This window comes from Oncorhynchus keta, unplaced genomic scaffold (genome assembly GCF_023373465.1).
Source record: "Oncorhynchus keta strain PuntledgeMale-10-30-2019 unplaced genomic scaffold, Oket_V2 Un_contig_1083_pilon_pilon, whole genome shotgun sequence".
Classification (NCBI taxonomy): domain Eukaryota; kingdom Metazoa; phylum Chordata; class Actinopteri; order Salmoniformes; family Salmonidae; genus Oncorhynchus; species Oncorhynchus keta.
In genome coordinates this window covers 235,534-259,917 of record NW_026277222.1, presented here as the reverse complement: position 1 = coordinate 259,917, position 24,384 = coordinate 235,534, and the positions used below count along the sequence as shown (strand labels likewise).

The window sequence follows — 24,384 nt, the reverse complement described above, 5'->3', positions numbered from 1 at the left end:
GAGGTGACCAAGAACCCAATGGCCACTCTGATAGAGCTCTAGAGCTCCTCTGTGGAGATAGGAGAAGGACAACCATCTTCCAGAAGGACAACCATCTCTGCAGCACTCCACCAATCAGGCCTTTCATAATGTTTGTGAGCTAAAGCTGAAGCGCAGCTGGGTCATGCAGCAAGACAATGATCCAAAACACACAATCAAGTCTACATGAAAATGGCTAAAATGCAACAAATTTGAAGTTTTGGAATGGCCTAGTCAAAGTCCAGACCTAATCCCAATTGAGATGTTGCAAAGAAACCACTACTAAAGGACACCAATAATAAGAAGAGACTTGCTTGGGCCAAGAAACACGAGCAATGGACATTAGACCGGTGGAAATCTGTCCTTTGGTCTGATGAGCTAAAATATGAGATTTTTGGTTCCAACCGCCGTGTCTTTGTGAGATGCAGAGTAATTTAACAGATGATCTCTGCATGTGTAGTTCCCACCATGAAGCATGGAGGAGGTGTGAAGGTGCTTTGCTGGTGACACTGTGATTTATTTCGAATTCATGGCACATTTAAACAGCATGGCTACCACAGCATTCTGCAACATTACGCCATCCCATCTGATTTGCTTTTGTTTTTCAACGGGACAATGACCCAAAACACACCTCCAGGCTGTGTAAGGGCTATTTGTCCAAGAAGGAGATTGATGGAGTGCTGCATCAGATGACCTGGCCTCCACAATCATCTGACCTCAACCCAATTGAGATGGTTTGGGATGGGTTGAACCGCAAAGTGAAGGAAAAGCAGCCAACAAGTGCTCAGCATATGTGGGAACTCCTTCATGAATGTTGTTAAAGTATTCCTCATGAAGTTGGTTCAGAGAATTCCAAGAGTGTGCAAAGCTGTCATCAAGGCAAAGGGTGGCTACTTTGAAGAATCAAATACAGTGGGACAAAAAAGTATTTAGTCAGCCACCAATTGTGCAAGTTCTCCCACTTAAAGATGAGAGGGGCCTGTAATTTTCATCCTAGGTACACTTAAACAATGATGGACAAAATTAGAAAAAATATCCAGAAAATCACATTGTAGGATTTTTAATGAATTTATTTGCAAATTATGGTGGAAAATAAGTATTTGGTCAATAACAAAAGTTTCTCAATACTTTGTTATATACTCTTTGTTGGCAATGACAGAGGTCTTCACAAGGTTCACACACTGTTGCTGGTATTTTGGCCCATTCCTCCATGCAGATCTCCTCTAGAGCAGTGATGTTTTGGGGCTGTTGCTGGGCTACACGGACTTTCAACTCCATCCAAAGATTTTCTATGGGGTTGAGATCTGGAGACTGGCTAGGCCACTCCAGGACCTTGAAATGCTTCTTACGAAGCCACTCCTTCGTTGCCCGGGCGGTGTGTTTGGGATCATTGTCATGCTGAAAGGCCCAGCCACGTTTCATATACTTGCTGATGAAAGGAGGTTTTCACTCAAAATCTCACAATACATGGCCCCATTCATTCTGTCCTTTACACGGATCAGTCGTCCTGGTCCCTTTGCAGAAAAACAGCCCCAAAGCATGAGGTTTCCACCCCCATGCTTCACAGTAGGTATGGTGTTCTTTGGATGCAACTAAGCATTCTTTGTCCTCCAAACACGACGAGTTGAGTTTTTACCAAAAAGTTATATTTTGGTTTCATCTGACCATATGACATTCTCCCAATCTTCTTCTGGATCATCCAAATGCTATCTAGCAAACTTCAGACGGGCCTGGACATGTACTGGCTTAAGCAGGGGGACACGTCTGGCACTGCAGGATTTAAGTCCCTGGCGGCGTAATGTGTTACTGATGGTAGGCTTTACTTTGGCGTTACTTTGGTCACAGCTCTCTGCAGGTCTCTCTGCAGGTCATTCACTAGGTCCCCCGTGTGGTTCTGGGATTTTTGCTCACCGTTCTTGTGATCATTTTGACCCCACGTGGTGAGATCTTGCGTGGAGCCCCAGATCGAGGGAGATTATCAGTGGTCTTGTATGTCTTCCATTTCCTAATAATTGCTCCCACAGTGGATTTCTTCAAACCAAGCTGCTTACCTATTGCAGATTCAGTCTTCCCAGCCTGGTGCAGGTCTACAATTTTGTTTCTGGTGTCCTTTGACAGCTCTTTGGTCTTGGCCATAGTGGAGTTTGGAGTGTGACTGTTTGAGGTTGTGGACAGGTGTCTTTTATACTGATAACAAGTTCAAACAGGTGCCATTAATACAGGTAATGAGTGGTGGACAGAGTAGCCTCTTAAAGAAGAAGTTACAGGTCTGTGAGAGCCAGAAATCTTACTTGTTTGTAGGTGACAAAATACTTATTTCCCACCATAATTTGCAAATAAATGCATTAAAAATCCTACAATGTGATTTTCTGGATTTTCTTTCTCAAATTGTCTGTCATAGTTGAAGTGTACCTATGATGAAAATTACAGGCCTCATCTTTTTAAGTGGGAGAATTTGCACAATTGGTGGCTGACTAAATAATGTTTTTGCCCCACTGTATATTTAGATTTGATCGTTTTCATGCCTACCAGGAAGGCTATACTCCTGTTGTAAAGCGAAAGCAATGTGCTTAATATTAGTACCAGGCCATTAGCAACTGGCAGTTAGCAAGCACTAGTAGGCTAGTAATGACCACCAGTAGCATCAGAGCGAAGTTTTGGAGAAGCCTAGTTACTGTGACTAAACGGTCAGGTGGAATTTGACTGCGGTCATGACTCGTGACCGCCGGTATAGAGGTAATACTTTCACCATAACCACCATTAATCACCATCTTACACAATAGCTCTACAACTGTAGTTCTCCCACCAAGGGGGAATCCCAATTGGCTTGTCAAACCGTTTGGAAACAGAAAACCTGTTTGATGTGTTTGTGTGTGTGTGTGTGTGAGTAGTTATCAGGGGGAACCCAGCTAGCACATAGCGTACATTGAACCATATGTTTCTTAGAGCTTGGTGAGAGCATGCTTGTCCTATGATTATTTTGCACACAACCTTTGCATAACTTTCTGGGAATGGTGCAGGATAGTTGCTTGGCCTTAGAACATTCTCAGCACATTTAAGGAACTTGACAAAAATATATATATATTTTCTCTGTAATTCATTACTTTCGTAAATGTTCAAACATGGTTACATTTCATTTAAATTTTGGTAATATTCAAGGAAAGTTCTCCAACTGTTTTGACTTTGAAAATGTTCTAAAATATTTCAGAGAACATTAAGAAACAACGTTCTTCTGTGGGAATTTCAGTAGTTAGCCATAACGTTTCCTACAGGTTTCCTCATGGTTCTATTGAACTTCTTAGAGATAGGGGGCAGCATTTCCACTTTTGGATAAATAGCATGCACAATTTCAACTTCCTGCTACTCATGCCAGGAATATATGATATGCATATGATTAGTAGGTGTGGATAGAAAACACTCTGAAGTTTCTAAAACGGGTTCAATCATGTCTGTGACTATAACAGAACTTATGTAGCAGGCAAAACCCCAAGGAAAAACTGTTCCGAATTTTTTTTTTCCTCTGACAGTTCCCTCAGTTGTCTTTGCCAAGGGAAATTAGATAGCGCCCATTTTAGAGTTCCTACGACTTCCACAGGATGTCACCCGTCTTTGGAATTAGGTTGAAGTTAATCATTGGTGAAACGAAGAAGAGGCACATCCTGGAACAACGTTACACTGTTGATAGTTACGCAAGAGGGAAAATGGTGCATGTTTTGTTTACTTTCTCTATCGAATACAGATTGCCGTGTCTACAATTTGATCGATTATTAACGTTTAAAAATACCTAAAGTTGTATTACAAAAGTAGTTTGAAATATTTTGGCCAAGTTTATAGGCAACTTCTGAAATGTTTTGTAGTGACGTTGTGTTTTGGAAAGCTGTTTTTTTCCAGATCAAACCTGATTTATAAAGGGACATTTTGGGTATACATGGACGGAATTAAAATCGGGGAAAAAAGGACCAATTGTGACGTTTATGGGACATATTGGAGTGCCAACAAATAAGCTCGTCAAAGGTAATGCATGTTTTATATTTTATTTCAGCGTTTTGTGTAGCGCCGGCTACGCTAATTCTTTGGCGCTATGCATTTCCCGAGGCTATTGGCCACTTGAGACGCTAGCGTCTCACTATCCCTAAAAGGTTATTAAAGGCATGTTTTCAGAACCTCCCAGCAATCTATAAATTTACGTTCCCAGAACAGGAACATTTTTCCCTTCCGTTTACAGAACATTTAAAAAAGTTCAGTTTTACAGGTCAGGAAACTCATGGTTTCGTTCCCGGAACCAATGGGAAACCAAAAACGTACGTTCCCACAACTTCCAAGGAACTAAATGTGTTACCTGGGAAACGTCTGCGCAATAATATCCTGCCAGCAGAAACCAGAGACTAGCAATGCCCTAATTCCACCAATCACATCCAAGCTACAACAGCTCTCTATTAATCAATTCCTTACAGTACCTCTTTGGTAAACACAAATGATTGAAAAGTCAATGCCAGGCAGGCTCAAACAGGCACAGATTAAGTATTTTAATAGATTTGAGCAAAGGGGTGAAGGGTTACCTGGCAGGCAGCTGCAGTCATAGGTGGTGTCCCCCTTCTGCACGCAAGTGCCCCCACTGTGGCAGGGAGAGGGGTTGCAGGGCATGTAGGGGGTCTCGCAGTTGGCACCCGTGTACTCCTGGGGGCAGCGGCAGTGGTAGGAGCCCACCTCATTCACACACATGCCCCCGTTGCGACAGGGTGACGACATCTGGGCACACTCATTGACGTCCAGCTTGCAGGTCTGGCCATGAAAGGCGGGCAGGCATGCGCAGATGTAGTGGGACTCGAAGGGTGAGCATTGTCCACCGTTGGCACAGGGGTTGGATGCACAGGGGTTGGCAATCTGGCATGTCTTCCCTAGAGGAGGAGGATAGGATGACAACAAAGAAAAACAAATGAAATAACATCAAACATACCTGCATGAACAGTATTTCATTTGGTCACTTCATTTAGGCCATACCCAGCTAGCACATAATGTTCTGAAAACCATATGTTAGAGCTTGGTGATAGCATGGTTGTCCTATGGTTATTTTGCATACAACCTTCCCACAACCCCCTGGGAATGGTGCAGGATAGTTGACTGGCTTTTGAACACATTTAAGGAAAAAATAAACGTTATTTTCTTGGTTTCCCATTAGCCTGGTTGCAGTCTCTGTTCAGCTACTACATTCCACTCCTATCACAAGAGACTGGCCTTTTGGCAATCTTCAAATATGAACATTGTATCATTAATGAGCTTGAGGAGATCAGAGGATTTGATCCTGATTCAATAACCCTCACAGCTATCATCCAATCACAATATTTATGCAAATTCAATTGAGAGGAAAACGTAAACTTAATTTATACATTTGATTAGAAACATTGTAACATTGGGCATGCTGACAAAATACATGTGTGCGTGTGTGGCGTGTGGAGAACAGAAGATACCCGTTTATTGCATTTTTACCACCAGCCAATGTGATCACATCACACCAGAGAAGCTCTTGCAATTCAAACTTCCCTGCCAGTTCATTGTGAAAGCAGTAGCCTATTTTATATCCAGCAAGCAAGAGCAAGGTGCCTCTTTCCTCAAATAATTGTATTTGCTCAAAATAAGTGACCAAACTATATTGCTACTTTTGGGACACGAATTGGGCTAGGCTACTGGTTCAATAGCTATAAGAGGATGGAAGAGAGAGGAAGAAGAGATAGCGGAATAGAGAGAGGAAGAGAGGATGGAAGAGAGAGGTATAAAAGAGGGAAATGAAAGGGAAAGGGGATACCTAGTAAGTTGAACAACTGAATGCATTCAACTGAAATGTTTCTTCTCTGAATCAGAGGTGCGGGGTGCTGCCTTAATCGACATCCACGTCTTCATGGGCCGGTAAACAGTGGGTTAACTGCCTTGCTCAAGGGCAGAATGACACATTTTTACCTTTTCAGCTCAGGGATTCGATCCAGCAAGAGCGAGAGGATGGAAGAGAGAGAGGATGGAAGATAGATGGCCAGTGGAGGCCAGTGGAGATGCATGAATTGCGCAAGAAGGGAATAGTGAAGACAGATATGTGTAAATTAGATGTTAATTAATAGGCTGGACTATGCTAGCCTATATATTAGACCTAGCCTACCACAATTTAGGCGACCAACATCTGTGTTATGCAAGCCAGAGACAATTTTTTTTTATTTGTCCGATGCCCATTTTGTGCCAATTAATTGAAGTTGAACATCTCCAAATCGTCAGTTTAATTAAATGTGCAATAAAAAAAGCATAGTGCCTAGGTCTATTTAATGAAACTGGATGACAGTGGCTGTTGATGTAGGCAACATATTGCAATTTAAATACTAACCCTATGGGGGGGACACCTATTCCTAGGCAGCCAAGCATGAGGGATCAGTGTAGCCTTTTATCATTTAGACATGATGTTGAAATATCCTTACGCCTAGAATAAAAACCATCATGCTTCTGGCATAGAACCAGCAGCATACCACCCAGCATACCACTGCTGGCTTGCTTCTGAAGCTAAGCAGGGTTGGTCCTGGTCAGTCCCTGGATGGGAGACCAGATGCTGCTGGAAGTGGTGTTGGAGGGCCAGTAGGAGGCACTCTTTCCTCTGGTCTAAAAAAATATCCCAATGCCCCAGGGCAGTGATTGGGGACACTGCCCTGTGTGCCGTCTTTTGGATAGGATGTTAAAACGGGTGTCCTGACTCTCTGAGGTCATTAAAGATTACATGGCACTTATTGTAAGAGTAGAGGTGCTAACCCCAGGGTCCTGGCTAAATTCCCAATCTGGCCCTCAAACCATCACGGTCACCTAATATTCCCCAGTTTACAATTGGCTCATTCATCTCCCCTCTCCACTGTAACTATTCCCCAGGTCGTTGCTGTAAATGAGTCAACTTACCTGGTAAAAGAACAGATAAATAAAATATTCAACTGAATTTAAAAAAATAAAGAATTACATGAGGCATTTAGGGAAAAACTAATCAAATGCCAATCTTCCTCTGGAATAAGGCACATGCTGGGATAATCATGACATCACTAGTAATACTATAGCGGCCTCTCTATCTCCCCCTTCAAACTTTCCTTGTCAATTCATTTGATATGGTGAATTACACTATAGGCCTAATCTAAAATAGCCTGTCTGGACTCCATCTTGTAATAAGAGAGGTAGGACAAATAATATAAAAGTAATGATGTTCAGCATATCAAAATGTTAGCTGGACTTAGCTAAAGACCCATAGATCAACAATTCAAGGTTTACCTAGTAGCAGTGCAAATATCATGGTACAGCTATATCATACTCAATCATTATGGTACTTCTTAATGGTAAGTTTATAAACATATATTACAATAAATTTCATTTAAACGTGTATCTCATTATGGTAAATGGTGAAATAAGCATTGCCATTTATAATTGTAATGGCTTAGCAGAAAATAAGAAAAGATTATCATTACCTAGCTTAAAGAGAATTAATATAATATATTTTGTTTACAGGAAACTCATTCAACAAATGTAGATGAAATTGTGTGGAAAAGGTACTGGGGGGGGGGGTGGCTAAATATACGTCTCCCATGGGAAAAGAAACTCAAAAGGGGTGATGATTTATTGAACAATAATTTTGATCTGACTGTGCAAATTGTTCAAACAGATCCACAAGGTAGATGGATGGTTTTAAATATATTATTGGACTATAAACAGAGTGTTTAGTTTGAGAAACAGACGCCTCACAAGTCCTCAACTGGCAGCTTCATTAAATAGTAACCGCAAAAACACGTCTCATCATCAACAGTGAAGAGCAGACTCCGGGATGCTGGTCTTCTAGGCAGTTGAGGTATACCAAACCTTTTTTGATGTACTCAGAGCACCGCTATGAGCATGTTTTAACCAGTCCTATAAAAATGGTAGATTATCAGACAGTCAACAAGAAAATCTGATTGCATTATTACTGAAACAGGGCCCAAGTGTTAAATATAAAGATCCAGTCCGTAAAAGAAATTGGAGGCCCCTTTTACACTTCAGTGTTGTGATGCAAAAATTCTAGCAAAATGCATAGCGCATAGAATAAATAAGGTTTTGTCGGATATTATTCATCCTAATCAGACAGGTTTTTTACATGAACGATACATTGGAGATAATATAAGACAAGTACTGGAAACAATAGAACACTATGAAAAATCTGTGAAACCACAGCCGACTTTGAAAAGGCTTTTGACAAAGTACGACTGGAATTTATATATAAATGCCTGGAATATTTCAATGGGTTAAAGTTATGTATAGTAACCTAGGTGTAAAATAGTAAATAATGGCTACTTCTCAGAAAGTATTAAAACAAGGTTGTCCACTATCGGCATATCTATTTGTTTGACAATCGAAATGTCAGCTATTCAAATCAGATCCAACAATAATATCAAGGAGCTAGAAATCCAGGGCTTAAAAACAAAAATGTGTCATTGTAGGCTGATGATTCTTTAAAAAAAGAATGTATCCACAATTTGGATCCGTCCACAGCCTTAGAGGATCTAGATATATTTTTTTTAATGATAAATGTACTATATTATTATTATCACGTATTGGATCACTAAAATATATAACTTTTATATTACCGTGTAGTTTACCAATAATATTTTGTGTTCAAATGCCAAAAATAAACAAATGATCTCAATAAAATACATTTTAATAGAAATTTAAATAGATAAGATCTTGATACCATGGAAAGGAAAATACTTGTCTACGTGATAGAAAAATAACCCTGATGAACTACTTAGTCATATCCTAGTTCACCTACTTGCTTATGGCCTTGCCTACACATCTAGCAACTTGTTTTTTGATTATATGAGCAATTTATTTTATTTTATTTGGAATGGCAAGCCAAACAAAATTAAATGGGCCTGTAAATATATACAGTTGAAGTCGGAGGTTTACATACAAGCCAAATACATTTAAACAGAGTTTTTCACAATTCCTGACATTTAATCCTAGTAAAAAGTCCCCGTTTTAGGTCAGTTAGGATCACCACTATTTTAAGAATGTGAAATGTCAGATAGTAGAGAAAATGATTTATTTCAGCTTTTATTTCTTTCATCACATTCCCAGTGGTTCAGAAGTTGACATGCACTCAATTAGTATTTGGTAGCAATGCCTTTAAATTGTTTAACTTGGGTCAAACATTTTGGGTAGCCTTCCACAAGCTTCTCACAATAAGTTGGGTGAATATTGGCCCATTCCTCCTGACAGAGCTGGTGTAACTGAGTCAGGTTTGTAGGCCTCCTTGCTCGCAAATGCTTATTCAGTTCTGCCCACATACTTTCTATAGGGTTGAGGTCAGGTCTTTGAGATGGCTACTCCAATACCTTGACTTTGTTGTCGTAAAGCCATTTTGCCACAACTTTGGAAGTATGCTTGGGGTCATTGTCCATTTGGAAGCCCATTTGCGACCAAACTTTAACTGATGTCTTGAGATGTTGCTTCAATATATCCACATCATTTTACTGCCTCATGATGCCATCTATTTTGTGAAGTGCACCAGTCCCTCCTGCAGAAAAGCACCCCCACAACATGACACCCTTTTACCTCCAAATATAACGATGGCCAAAAAGTTGTTACTATTTTTGTTTCATCAGACCAGGGGACATTTCTCCAAAAAGTACGATCTTTGTCCCCATGTGCATTTGCAAACAGTAGTCTGGCTTTTTTTAATGGCGATTTTGGAGCAGTGACTTCTTCCGTGCTGAGCGGCCTTTCAGGGTATGTCGATATAGGACACATTTTTACTGTGGACATAGATACTTTTGTACCGGTTTCCTCCAGCGTCTTCACAAGGTCCTTTGCTGTTGTTCTGGGATTGATTTGCACTTTTCGCACCAAAGTACGTTCATCTCTAGGAGACAGAACGCATCTTCTTCCTGAGCGGTATGACGGCTGCGTGGTCCCATGGTGTTTATACTTGCGTACCATTGTTTGTACAGATGAACATGGTACCTTCAGTTGTTTGGAAATTGCTCCCAAGGATGAACCAGACCTGTGAAGGTCTACAATTCTTCTGAGGTCTTGGCTGATTTCTTTTGATTTTCCAATGATGTCATGCAAAGAGGCACTGAGTTTGAAGGCAGGCCTACATCCCCAGGTAAACCCCCGATTGACTCTAATGATGTCAATTAGCCTATCAGAAGCTTCTGAAGCCATGACATAATTTTCTGGAATTTTCCAAGCTGTTTAACACAGTCAACTTTAGTGTATGTAAACTTCTGAACAACTGGAATTGTGATACAGTGAATTATAAATGAAATAATCTGTCTGTAAACAATTGTTGGAAAAATGACTTGTGTCATGCACAAAGTAGATGTTGGAACATTGCTGCTATAACAGCCTTCACTCTTCTGGGAAGGCTTTCCACTAGATGTTAGAACATTGCTGCTATAACAGCCTCCACTCTTCTGGGAAGGCTTTCCACTAGATGTTGGAACATGGCTGCGGGGACTTGCTTCCATTCAGCCACAAGAGCATTAGTGAGGTCAGGCATTCATGTTGGGCGTTTAGGCCTGGCTCGCAGTCGGCGTTCCAATTCATCCCAAAGGTGTTCGATGGGGTTGGGGTCAGGGCTCTATGCAGGCCAGTCAAGTTCTTCCACACGGATCTCGACAAACCATTTCTGTATGGATCTCGCTTTGCGCACGGGGGCCTTCCCGAAACTGAAAAGTTGAAGCACAGAATCTTCAAAAATGTCATTGTATGCTGTGGCGTTAAGATTTCCCTTCACTGGAACTAAGGGGCCTAGCCTGAAGCATGAAAGAGAGCCCCAGACCATTAATCTTCCTCAACCAAACTTTACAGTTGGCACTACGCAGTCGGGAAGGTAGCGTTTTCCTGGAATCTGCCAAACCCACATTTGTCCGTCAGACTGCCAGATGGTGAAGCTCGTTTCATCACTCCAGAGAACGTGTTTTCACTGAGTCCAATGGCGGCAAGCTTTACAACACTCCAGCTGATGCTTGGCATTGCGCATGGGGATCTTAGGCTTGTGTGCGGCTGCTCGGCCATTGAAACCCATTTTATGACTTTCCAGACGAACAGTTCTTGTGCTGACGTTGCTTCCAGAGGCAGTTTGGAACTCGGTAGTGAGTGTTGCAACCGAGGACAGACGATTTTTACGCGCTTCAGCACTCAGCAGTCCCGTTCTGTGAGCTGTGGCCTACCACTTCGCGGCTGAGCCGTTGTTTCTGCTAGACGTTTCCACTTCATAATAACAGCATTTACAGTTGACTGGGGCAGCTCGAGCAGGGCAGAAATTTGACGAACTGATATGTTGGAAATGTGTCATCCTATTATGGTGCCATGTTGAAAGCCACTAAGCCCTTTAGTAAGGCCAGTCTACTGCCAATGTTTGTCTGTGGAGATTGCACGAATGTGCACGATGTTATACACCCGTCAGCAACAGCGGTGGCTGAAATAGCCATATACTTTTGTATATATATAGTGTCTCTATCTTTCACTAAAATCAGAAATTACCTTAAAAATATACATCTTAATATCTTACCTGACCATCCGGGCGGGCAGCGGCAGCGGTAGTCGGAGAGCGTGATCAGGTCACAAGTCCCTCCATTGCGACATGGCGAACTCATGCAGGCATGGTTGGTAGGCGTCAGGCACAGCTGGTCGGAGAAGCCCAGTCGACATTTGCAGTGGAACTCAAAAGTGTTGCCGTGGGATACGGCGCGGCACTCGCCTCCGTTGCGGCATGGCGAGGGGTTGCATGGGTTGGAGTACTGGCAGCGGCTACCCACATAGTCACTTGTACATCTGGAGAGAAAGGAGACCAGTGACAGAGGTGGTCGAAACAAGTGGACAGCAGTCTAAAACTGTCTAAAGCAGTCATAAATGGTATAAAAGCAGAGGCACCACTTCTTTTATGTAGAGAATGAGGATAGAATATGGTGGAATTCCATTGCAGTTTCTCATGCAGTACAATAGAATTGTATCTCCCCAAACGCTATATCAACACATGATACTAACGAGCCAGGAGTGGAGGGAAGCAAGAGGATGGGTGTGGATAGTGGCCCTATCAGTTTCCCGCTCAGCAGAGGCCCACCGGAGCCCTGCAAGGGAGGGAGGGATGGAGCGAGAGCCAGGCCAGGGTGGGCTGTTTTCCTAGTGTGTCTCCCTGGATTAAATGTCCCTCAGAACTTCGAAAACACACTCTGCTGGGACAACAGACGCCACCAAAAACAGGATTTGGGGACAGTCTCGCTGTGCCCGTTTCCAGCTACCTTTTCTAACCCAGGCTGCCACTCTCATCCCGTCATGACCCTAGAGATCAAGGGGCCCTGATCGGCCCAGCTGCCCAGATACGGAGCACCACATTAAAGCTACTAAGCCCCTCTGTGCCCCTCCACACTCCCACCACAGACACACAGCAACAGTCTCCTAGTCCACCCCCCCACACACACACACACACATCATGAGACACCCTCTTTATTCCCAGAAAGACCCTCACCCCCATCCAAACCATGGCAGCAGATGTGGTTGGCAGGGGAAAACTAGTCTGACTAGGCATCACTGTAATAATCTAACGTTTATACTAAGAGATCTAGACTGCGATCTAGAGAATCTGTGTGTGTGTGAGAGGGAGAGAGCTAGAGAGAGTGTAAGTGTGTCTATGCATGTTAGAGAGGGCATCTGTTGGCCTTGTAGAATCTACACAGGGAGCAGGTGCGCATGTTAATGAAGGCAGCTGTTAGGCACACCTCCTCCCCCTCTCCCCTCCTCTAGAGGGGGATGCTGTCCTCTCGATAGTGGATGCATTTTGTCATGAAAGGAGGTCTACTTGCAGTATGCATAAAAGCAACATATAATTCCTTGCACAACCGTGGGGGCAGTGTTGTGTAGGCAATTAAGCTGTATTTTACCACCAAACTCACTTGGTTCCTTGATCTGATCTTTATAGGATATGTATTGATAACCAAATATGATCTCTGGGACTGCTCAAATAATAAGCCAAACAACATTATTACAATTCACCCCAAAAAGGTATTTTGTTTAGAAGTATAACTACACGATTCCAGGCTATTTTCAAATGGTAAAAACAGCTACTAGCCATGTGCTTTTCTCTGTGTCCAAACATGATGACATTCTATGTTTAGTTTATATGAAAACTGGGATAATGTTGTAGGTTACACAGGTAAGTATAATCATTTTTGCCATGGCATATTATTTAATTATAAAATCGGATTATTTCACGTGGGAAGCTAAAAAGGCGAGCTTGCGTCCTGTTTTTAGCCAGCTAGCTAGCACGCTGCTAGAGGAGTAGCCTGCAGCTAACTGCCAGGCACAAAAAAACGTAATGTAAAACAAACTTAAACGTTCATTACATGTAGCTATTACTCAAATATGCAATTGTTTTTCTTTGAAATGAGCTAACAGTGGTGATGTTTTCAACATGATTCTTCTTTTCTTGTACCGCAAATGGGAAGACAAAAAGGACATTTCTATTCAGGGGTCTAGGAACACATGCAATGGCGGGGGTATCATGTTACCGAAAGGTGCGTGTTGCTACAAAAAAACATGAGACCTTAACCCGGAGTCACCATTTCACCTAGTATTGTCACGTTAACAGAATTTTCACTTTGATACCAATATCAGGTTTAGTATCATGATACTCAATACCAAAACAATACCACATAAAAAAAACACGAAAAGGACAGATTTCCCCCAGTTTTTTTTGTGTGGTTTACCCTTTAATTCAAGTATGCATGCAGCTAGCACTGTTGTTTGATTAGCCTATCCAACTACATTAAGATGGTTATCATTAGCATCGCTAACGGCTACACAAAGTTGTAGACACACAGTCAGGGGCATTCCCGTGCCATTACCGCTTCAGAAAGAAGCAGGGAATAGGAATCATTGATGCAATCTGTTCATGTCTTATGATAAGCTTGGGAAAATGAATTACATTTTCAAATAAGTTCAATACATTTTGGTGATTTCCAAAATGTGCGACAAATTTTTTATAGAACGGAAAGTAACAAATTCGAATACCTGAGCATTTTGTGTTATAGTATCAAAAGTACTGAAGTTTAGGTACACCATGCAACAGTACCGCTTACTTTCTCGAAATACTCTCACTTGTGAATCCTCTCTCTCCCTCAAATTCAAAATAAGCTTTACTGCCATGAAAGTGATGACCCATGATCTCTCTCACAGCCAGGGGAGAACGACTCTCATTTAAGCCACGGAAGTTCAAGGCCGACCTCGGTACTGTTGGCATTGTTAGCAGAAAACAGCATCCACCACTATAGTGAATGGAAAAATGGCAATCTTACGTGATGGATCTTCGTGTAAAAAACAAAAAGACAATCACGGGACCAATGATTGCTTGTAATACACCAGATATATCATTGAACAGATTGTTTTAAAAATCGCACACAGAAGACGTTAAGAATAATTTAGTTGCTAATAGCAGCCTGCAGTACCCCATTATGCCTTCAACTGGAGTTACTCAATGAGAGGGGGCAGCACTGAGCTAGCCTGCAACGTCACACCCTGGAGTACCTCCAACTGCACATGTTATGTTTCCATGCAACGCCATCTTAACCAACTTCATTTGGATTCAATGCGCTATTGAGTCTTCACATAGGAATAGATGGTGTAACATGATTGATAGCTTTGTCAATTCATATGGGGCGGCAGGTTGCCTAGTGGTTAGAGCGTTGTGCCAGTAATTGAATACCCGAGCTGACAAGGTCAGCTGTCATTTTGAACAAGGCAGTTAACCCCCTGTTCCCCGGTAGGCCGTCATTATAAATAAGAATTTGTTCATAACTGACTTGCCTAGTTAAATAACAATTACATATATACATTAAAAAACAGGGCTGAGAGCAATGACTCTCTGAACCTTCTTACAGCTCTCCTATATGTGTAATTTTTACAGAGCTCGTCTCAGACCTCACGCGTGCCTGTTGGGAGACTCTGTGGTTGACTCACTACGAGACTATGAGGACCGGAGGTGAGGCCAACCGCTCTACCCTTCCCAGGGGTCCAGCCAGAGGCAATTGGCAAAACCGTGTCTTTCTTTGCCTCCCATGCAGACTTCAGTTTCCACTGCTTTTTATTTATTATTCTTTTTTTCACCTTTATTTAACCAGGTAGGCCAGTTGAGAACACCTTTATTTAACCAGGTATGCCAGTTGAGAACAAGTTCTCATTTACAACTGCGACCTGGCCAAGATAAAGCAAAGCAGTGCGACACAAACAGTTACACATGGGATAAAAAAAATGTACAGTCAACAACATAATAGAAAAAAACGATATACAGTGTGTGCAAATGTAGTAAGATTAGGGAGGTAAAGGCAATAAATAGGCCACAGTGGCAAAATAAGTACAATTTAGCATTAACACTGGAGTGATAGATGTGCAGATGATGATGTGCAAGCAGAGATACTGGGGTGCAAAGGAGCAAAAAAATAATAATATGGGGATGAGGTAACATGATAAGTAAACAAAAAAAACTCAATACAATACAGTCATGCAGTACAACTTTTTGGGTTGTGTCAGGGGCTTGTTCACACTAAAATTGCTACTATATGTTTGGAGAGAGTTGTGTTTGTGCGAAATAGACAAAGAAAGAGAAAGACAGAGGTGGAGTCTGTGCGTGCACGTGTCTGCCTATCCGTGCGTGTTCCCCATCCCCTCACTGTAATGGATCTTCTTTGTCCTAAAGTCAGTCCCCCCCACGCTGTAAAACCATCAGGCCTCAGCAACAGACCCCAGCAACAGGTCTCTCCCAGCAATGCAATGTCCCCTCAGGGCCAGAGCAGATGCTTCCCTGACCCCTGACCCCAAACACATTTGTGACTTTGGGCCAGCCCCCTCTCCTCCCCTCCCCCTATGGGGCCTGATCTGCCATCTGCCACTGAGAGTGACTTTAGCCTCCTACACAAAAACAGCCCCCAACTCCCACCTTTACCCCCCTTTTACACAACGTAGTGCACTGGGCCTTTACTAGTCCTTTATTATCGAGCCGATATAGCAGTCTGTTGCGCGGATAAAAAAACATTCTGGTGTGTATGCCTAGTTAAATAAAATAAATAAAAAGTACATGTCCGTGCATGAATAAGTGTGACACTTGTGGCTTTTACCTTCCTGCTGTTTGTTGCCACTGCTCAGGTAAACTCCGTCCTTTACCTCTTCCCCACACCACCACCCCCTTTCTTACTTAATTAACCCTCTGCTCATATTTTTCCGCCCTTTCAGCATTATCTTAGTCTTCACATAACATTTTATTTGTCACATTTACCAGCAGCATGCCACCCTGCATCCCACTGCTGGCTTGCTTCTAAAGCTAAGCAGAGTTGGTCCTGGTTGGTCCCTGGATGGGAGACCAGATGCTGCTGGAAGTGTGGTGTTAAAGGGCCAGTAAGAGGCACCCTTCCTCTGGTCTAAAAAAATATCCCAATACCCCAGGGCAGTGATTGGGGACATAACATTGCCCTGTGTAGGGTGTTAAACAGGTGTCCTGACTCTGTGTTCACTAAAGATCCCATGGCACTTATCGTAGGGGTGTAAACCCTGATGTCCTGGCTAAATTCCCAATCTGGCCCTCATGTGGTCACTTATTCATCCCCAGTTTACAATTGGCTCATTCCTCCCCCCTATATTCCCCCGGTTGTTACTGTAAATGGGGCGGCAGGTAGCCTAGTGGTAAGAGTGTTGGGCCAGGGCTAGTTTGAATCCCTGAGCTAACAAGGTACAACTCTGTTGTTCTGCCCCTGAACAAGGCAGTTAACCCAATGTTCCTAGGCCATCATTGTAAATAAGAATTTGTTCTTGCCTAGTTAAATAAAGGTAAATAAAAGAGAATGCGCCGAATACAACAGGTGTAATGCTTACATTCGAGCCCTTAACCAACAATGTAGAGTTTTTAAAAAGTAAGTAAGAAACATTTGTTAAACAAAAGGAAAAATAGTAACAATAACGAGGCAATATACGACGGGCACCAGTACTGAGTAAATGTGCTACTGGGAGTAGAACTGTTGATCAATCACTGACGATGGGGCGTAGAATAAGCTACCATTTTGAGCGAGCGTTGCTCCTTTTAATTTTCTTTAATATTGATTAACATTTATATGTCTCCATCTGCCAAATCGTCCTTCTAAAAGGTAGGCTATATCCTACATGTAAATGTAGGTCAAGAGAAAGTGCAAATGTCCACTCTCATCATTCTTGCTGCTTTAAATTTAGTAGCCATGTGAGTGAGGTATTTTTTCAAATTGTATTCTATACCTTATGCATGAACAGAGAGCATGGGGCAGCTATCTTTCCAAGGAAATGAACTTCCTCGATATGATTAGGACATGCATTGTCTAGAAATACATATTGATCACCTATATTTGTCTCGGTCTGAAAATCGCCCCACTCCAAAAAGGTAGGCTATAAAATAGCTCAAGAGAAAGTGCAATATTTCACGCTCTCATCTTCAAACTACGTCAAGCCTATTGGCTAATATAGCACAGCAATAACCTAATATAATGGGCCATGTGAGAATCTCTGGTAATTTAACCTATTTCTTTGGTTTTTTGTGCATATTTTGATATTGCCTATAGGGCACACAATTGCTGGGACCATGGCTGACTAGTGACTGCGATTGGGTTTGGGACCAGTTCTTGTGGTAGTGGGTGGGCATCGGACAGAAGGTATGAAAAGCTGCGCGTGCAGGCGGGATGAAGAAATCCATCCTGCCCAGACCTCTAGCTCGGGGTAAAACTTGGGGTAAATCTCCAATGGAAATTCAGCACTTGGGAATGGTTCGGGTCGTGAAAGGAGTGCTGGGCCTTGAGACTTATAAGCCAATAAAAGCCCAACACCTGCCAACACGCTTGGCGCTTGACCCTGGGCCGCACCGGCCGGCTCCTGATACGGCCTTAAGCCTCAACTAGGAGTTGAGCTTTGCCAGAGATCACGGAGTAATCCTATTGGAGGACTATTTATAGGCAATTATGAGCCTTAAAAAGGTGGGACAAGACACTCGCTCACGTGTGCCAAATTTCGAGTTGAATGTGATTTATAAAGAGAAACCGGCGTGGGACGTGCGTGCGCACTGTGTTATGAATCAGAATATTTTTGTGCATAAGCACCGTCTGTGTTCCGTCCGTACGCCACCTTTTGATGTGAATCCTCTGCACAGTTTTATAAATTAGGCACCAGGTGTGCTTCATCCAGACCAAACTCCTTGTCAGACAAAACTCCTTCAGACCAAACTAATATCGATGCAAGTGGAGGGAAGGATGTGAAGCCATAAGGTGAGCGTTAAGGTGAGCTATTCTTGGAACCTGAGGTGGAGGACAGAATACATGGGCGACCCCCCCACCCCCCCAAAAAAAGTACTTCCTGTTTTCGAGGAGGTGAGGCAATCCTGCAGGAAGGAGCAGCGTAAACAAGTCAGTAAAACCATGTCCTGTTCTAAACCCAAACCTAATAGTTTGATCCAGATGCATTTTAGCTTGGTCCACTATATAGAATTTTGCCACCAGTTGGTCCATCATAAAACATTGACTTGAATGGAAATATGTTCTATTCATTTATCTGAACTAAAGTGTGCATATCCGGACCAGGCTAAGCCCCTATCATGGTCCATTCTAACTCTCTAAACCTTTGACCTGTCAGGTCTCTGACAGAGTATGACTGAAATCTATCCCAGTATATTTGAGTCAAACTCCACCTCACCATAACTGCCATCTGTGTCAAGGGCCCAATCTCTGGATCACTCATCTAGAATGACTTGAATCATTTGTAAATTCCTCAAAATAAGTAAAAGGGTGATCAGATGATGTGCTAAATGCTCTTTGACATTTCTGCTGCTGACACCCGCCCTCCTCTGATGGAACTCCGCACCATCACATCAATCAAACCACACACTGAAACTTGGGCACACTTTTCCCAAGACAATCTAGCTACCTTAGGTAATTCCACATAAACAGTTGGGGGTCATTCCATGTCATTTCAGCAAACCATAAAACCCACCATGTTGTTCTGAAAACATTTCTGTAGTTAAAAATGATAAACAGCACCATCTAGTCATCCCAATCTGGTAATATCAGGATGAGGATGGGACATACAAAAAAAACATTTTAAATTGAACCTTTATTTAACTAGGCAAGTCAGTTAAGAACAAATTCTTACAATGACAGCCTACACCGGGCCAAACTCAGACAGCGCTGGGCCAATTGTGCTCCGCCCTATGGGACTCCCAATCACATCCAGTTGTGATACAGCCTGGATTCAAACCAGGGTGTCTGTAGTGATGCATCAAGCACAGATGCAGTGCCCAATAACTTCAAGAACAAAATTCACTGAGAAGGGTGAAAAAACATCACCAAATTCATTGGGAATACATTACATGCAATGAAGAAACAATACTCCGAGCCGCAGTTCCATACTACTTGTTAAACAGACTGATACTATATACCTGTTGTTGGGGTGGGATTGGCATAGGGTGTCCATCAGTGAATTTGGACCATTCCTTTGGATTCCTCATATCTAAGTCATTGTTAGAAAAACGTCTATTCCAAATCGGATGTTAGGTAATATATTTATTGAATAATATAAATAAAATAGCCAATTTGGATTTACTCAATTAGCTTAACTTCTCAGATATCAAATTATATTTAAAAAAAAAATAATAATAACCTTGCAGGAATACGTATATTTTCTGTTTCTAACATAAATGAATGCAGAACCATCTGAAATGGTGAGGGTCGAAATCCTCTTGCGTTTTTGAGGTGGAACGAGATGTGTGCGTGTGATAATCAATACCCTCCCAGATCCTTCCCAGTGACGCTCCACTCTGACCCCTGGATATTGACACTGGCACACCTAAATGTCGAGTATGATTGATGGTTGTTTTGGCTTGGTGAGGAAAATTGAGATACATGATGAGTAAGAGGAAGACTAAGACTGCGTTTTGACAGGCAGCCCAATTCTGATTTTTTTGTCACTAATTGGTCATTTGAAAATATCAGAATTGGGCTGCCTTTGTAAATGCAGCTTAAGGAGAGAGTGGACAGAGACATCCGCATCTCTATCTGATGAGGCACTAGATGCCCCTATCCTGTGCTGGCAATCCAGCCTCATTTTAATCTAATTTAACACCTGACTTACTTAACAAAAGGCACTTCTAACTCAGATGTAATTGAGTTGTGGCCCACGGGCTAGCATAGGTTCCCTGTCCCCAGAGTGGGGCCTTCCCCAAATGCCATCAGGCCACACCCACCACTGAACTCCTTCAGAGACCACCAGCACCATGGTGATAAAAATATTTTCAGGGATGAACACGGGTCATTTGTATATTTGTTTTTACAGAAGGTCTTTAAATTCAAATGTAAAAATACTCAGTATATAAATACACAATATTTTGTAACATATACTGCCCATCCCTGCACCAGCATCAGGCACAGGCTAGAGAGCCCTCATCTGCTCCACTCACTCCCACTTGTTTGCTTTCAAATTTCTTCAGTTTACTCCAATTAAATTCACTCCACCAATAACATCCAATCCAATTACATTTCAGCGCCATCTGGCCCTCTACTGGAGTTCATAAGGGGGAAGAATGCCTATTCAGAAATCAGGAGAAGAGCACTCAAACGGGGTACAGCAAGAGTTTTAGGGTGTGTTGTGGCGGTTTTTTTTTTTTTTTTGGGGGTTAGTAGTTGTAGCGTTCTTGGGAAGCCCCACTCTGATTAGTCACACAGCATTGCTCTGACTAAGGGACAATGGTCACCGGGCGGCAGTCGATCCCCAGCTGTCGCCCCATGAAAGAGCAGAAAAACAAGATTTAGGACTGGGACGCGTCCCTCACGCCGCCGGGGAAGTGTCCTGCATTCATAAGCGCGGGGGGGTGGGGACTTCTCTTTCAGTCTTTTCTTTTGGAGTGCAGACGCACAGGGCTCTGCGGCTACAGGAAGGACCTTGCTCAGAGGAAAGTTGAGGGCCTCTGGTTGCTGAGCAGAGTTGCCTCTCAAAGGCTGGAATGAGGGGAAACACAAGGCCTCTTGCCTCTATAGCCTACCAAAGAACACTCTAATATGTCTAGTACCACACACTATTATCAAAACCTTACTATACCCCTAACACTGCACGATGCACCTTACAAAATACCCACGGATAACTTCAGAGTTCCATTAACCTAACCCAACTTTGAACTCGTGTGCTTAGAAACACCCAAACTCAAAATCCTGATCACGGTTGTAATAACTGGCCTGGTATTGGGGGAAAGGTTCTGAGGTTGATATCAAACAAGAAAAGCCATTCAGCAAAGTGTTGTCAATATGTGGACTGTGGACTATTTACCTGCATTCTCCATTTCTGTCAGAGGAGGCCTCACACCTCCCTCCATTCAGACATGATTCAGTAGTTAGAGAGCATCTTAGACCTGTAGAGAAAAATCTGTTATAAAGGAGCAACAATAACACTCTCACAAAAACAGTCATTCACACAAAAACACATTCAATTCAGTCATTAATAGGCCCACTGTAAAAACGTTATTTTACCGTAAGACATAGGCTGCAGAAAGTGGAACTTTAAAAGCCAATTCACATTAATAACACTTGCACGATAACCATTTTTGCTAAATGCCAACTGAGATGTGTGCTTTGAAACTAATCATGTTGTGTGCAAGCTGTGGTTTGGGGGACAATGTAGGTCTAGACTACTTGTTGGCCGGCGAGGCTAGCAGCATGCATGGTGGGGGCTAATACTACTTCCTGATGTTGCTCCCACGTCAAAGAGGAAGAGAGAGGCCAAACTCATCCAAAAATCTGCCAATTCAATTTAAGGGGCTTTATAGGCATGGGAAACATGTTTACATTGCCAAAGCCATGTCTGTCTCCCTCCAGCAGGTGGCATGTTTTTTTGTTGGTGGCGTTCAAATACATTTTTCCCAGTCGGAACTCGTTTCTCTCGAGTTTCGACTTGATTTGGACCCACTGAAGTCGGGTGGCGTACATTTCCGAGTTCCCAGTTGCTTTGAACGCAGCATCAGCCAGGGGTAAACAATAGACTGCTGCAACCAGATTGACTGAATGCGATACTCAACATCCGTGACTTGCATTCCTAGGCATTAGCCACTCTAGCATGGTGGTGGAAAATTGTGTGCATATTTTCCCACTTAATTTCCCGCGTTTTTGCCATTGAATCGAGTTAAGGAGGAAATCAAAGCCTTTTGCAGCCTGAATGGAGAATGTTTTATGCACGAACCAGTCGCCGGGGGACACGAGTGTATTACCGTCTGGGCGCATCAAGCCCTGATGACATTGGAGATCCATAGTACCCATTAACAGCTCTCAAGGCTAACTTTGCGCGGAAAGCGCAACAGCTGCTGAGCTCAGACGTGTGAACAAAAGAAATCACAGTCCCGCACGAGCCATAAAACAAGTCAGCAACCCCCACCTCCTACGGGACTGACACGCTCTCCCATAGAGAGAGAATAACACCCTCTCACCAACGCCCCCCGCACACACGCCTTCCATACATAGCCTACCACGAAACTATCGCTCCACAGACGAAATCAAGTTTAGTCAGGCCTAGGCTAACCTTAGCCTACTTCATGAGAAATAAAACAAAATGGATCTAATTTTAAATCTAGATATAGCCCAACAAAACTAAATCAAGTGCACGTTTAAAAAAGAAGAAGAAGATGAACAAAGGTCACACATCAACAATAGCCAATATGCTTAGTGGGCTAAACGTGTTACATTGCAAATATGCTTAAGTCTACTAGTCAAGAGTCTATACAGTTAAAGTTATCGTCATCACTTTGAGTTGTGAAGTGTGTAAGACCGATGTGCCAAGGCACAGAGGGATGAGTTCCCATGATTTGTTCGCACTGAGAAAGACGCAGAAGATCAGAGATCCGTAATAAAGCAAATCAAATAGCCAACAAGACTTCTAAATCATATCAGATTAAGTACCACTTCACATCCGTAGACTGAGGCAGAGCACCAGTAGCCTATTTTCCAAACATTAAAGCCTCATTTACTGAAATGAACGAATAGTGATCTTGCAGCACTCAACAAAATCAAACTCAACGTAAGTCATTCAACTCAACTTAACAATATTGATTTGAATTAAAACATTCAGTCTCCAATTGTTTAAATCCGTTGGAGAAATAACTTTACAGTAGCTTTTTTCCAGGCACTTTACCTTGTGTTATGACGATGACTGGAATAAGAAACGTTAGTTTCACAAAGAAACGATACATTCCTCCTCTCTTCAACTTCAAAAAAGCCCTACAATTCCTACGATTTGCATAGATCCACAGTGTCGTTAGCTGCAGACGTGGTTAAATTGTTTCAAATAAATATCCTTTGTAAATAAATAAATTGGACTGCCAGACGACACACTCCGGAGAGAATAGTCTCCGTGAGAACTCAATTCGTGAGATGTCGACGCATACGCTTCTGAGTTCGGAATGAAGAGCAGTCTATCGCGCTACTCTGAAAGTTCCTCCTCCCCAGCCCAATATCCTCAGGCAATGGGGGTTACCATTCACTCAGGTAGACCAACCGCTGCCTATCAAGTCAACGCATTCGATATGGTTTCACTGTCATTGTCAAATGAGCAGATACTGTATGTATATACAGTACGTGTAATGAAATGTGTACAATAATACATTGAAAAGGAAACACCTTCCCCCCATTTGTGAATGTAGCCCGCATAATACACGTTGTATCTTGTTGCTGTATCATGTCCTGTTAATACTTTTGTATTTGTTTGAATGTAATGCAGTTTGGCACTATTCAGATGTGGGATATGCACGCCTTAACCCACGGCCTGGGAACAGTGGGTTAACTAACTGCCTGTTCAGGGGCAGAACGACAGACAAGGCATGACGGCCTGGGAACAGTGGGTTAACTGCCTGTTCAGGGGCAGAACGACAGATTTGTATCTTGTCAGCTCGGGGGTTTGAACCCACTGTTCCCAGGCCGTCATGCCTTGTCTTGGGGCGGCAGCGTAGCCTAGTGGTTAGAGCGTTGGACTAGCAACCAGATTGCGAGTTCAAACCCCCGAGCTGACAAGGTACAAATCTGTCGTTCTGCCCCTGAACAGGCAGTTAACCCACTGTTCCCAGGCCGTCATTGAAAATAAGAATATGTTCTTAACTGACTTGCCTGGTTAAATAAAGGGGGGGAAAAAGAAGAAAAAAAATGTGTTGGGGAGTTTAAATGGTTATTCCATCGAATTTCAAATTACTAGAATAGTGCACAATGCAGAACAGAACAACCATGTAAGAGTCAGTGGCCCAAGCCCATGAACAGGAATATTCAAAGTTCAACCAGAAAGGGGGAGTCAGATCGC

General features: G+C 42.6%; 1 protein-coding gene across 1 annotated transcript in view; it reads right to left on the bottom strand.

Moving 5' to 3' along the window:
* LOC118387803 (neurogenic locus notch homolog protein 1-like) overlaps window positions 1-23,540 on the bottom strand; it is a 58,249-nt gene extending 34,709 nt beyond the window's left edge. The window contains exons 1-4 of the mRNA XM_035776523.1: window positions 23,230-23,540; window positions 21,379-21,460; window positions 11,576-11,838; window positions 4,578-4,916 (exon numbers count right to left, since the gene is read on the bottom strand). Of these exons, the coding sequence (XP_035632416.1) occupies window positions 4,578-4,916; window positions 11,576-11,838; window positions 21,379-21,460; window positions 23,230-23,287 (742 nt within the window). The 5' untranslated portion in view covers window positions 23,288-23,540. The remainder of the gene's footprint in view (window positions 1-4,577; window positions 4,917-11,575; window positions 11,839-21,378; window positions 21,461-23,229) is intronic.
* Window positions 23,541-24,384: the final 844 nt, after the last annotated feature.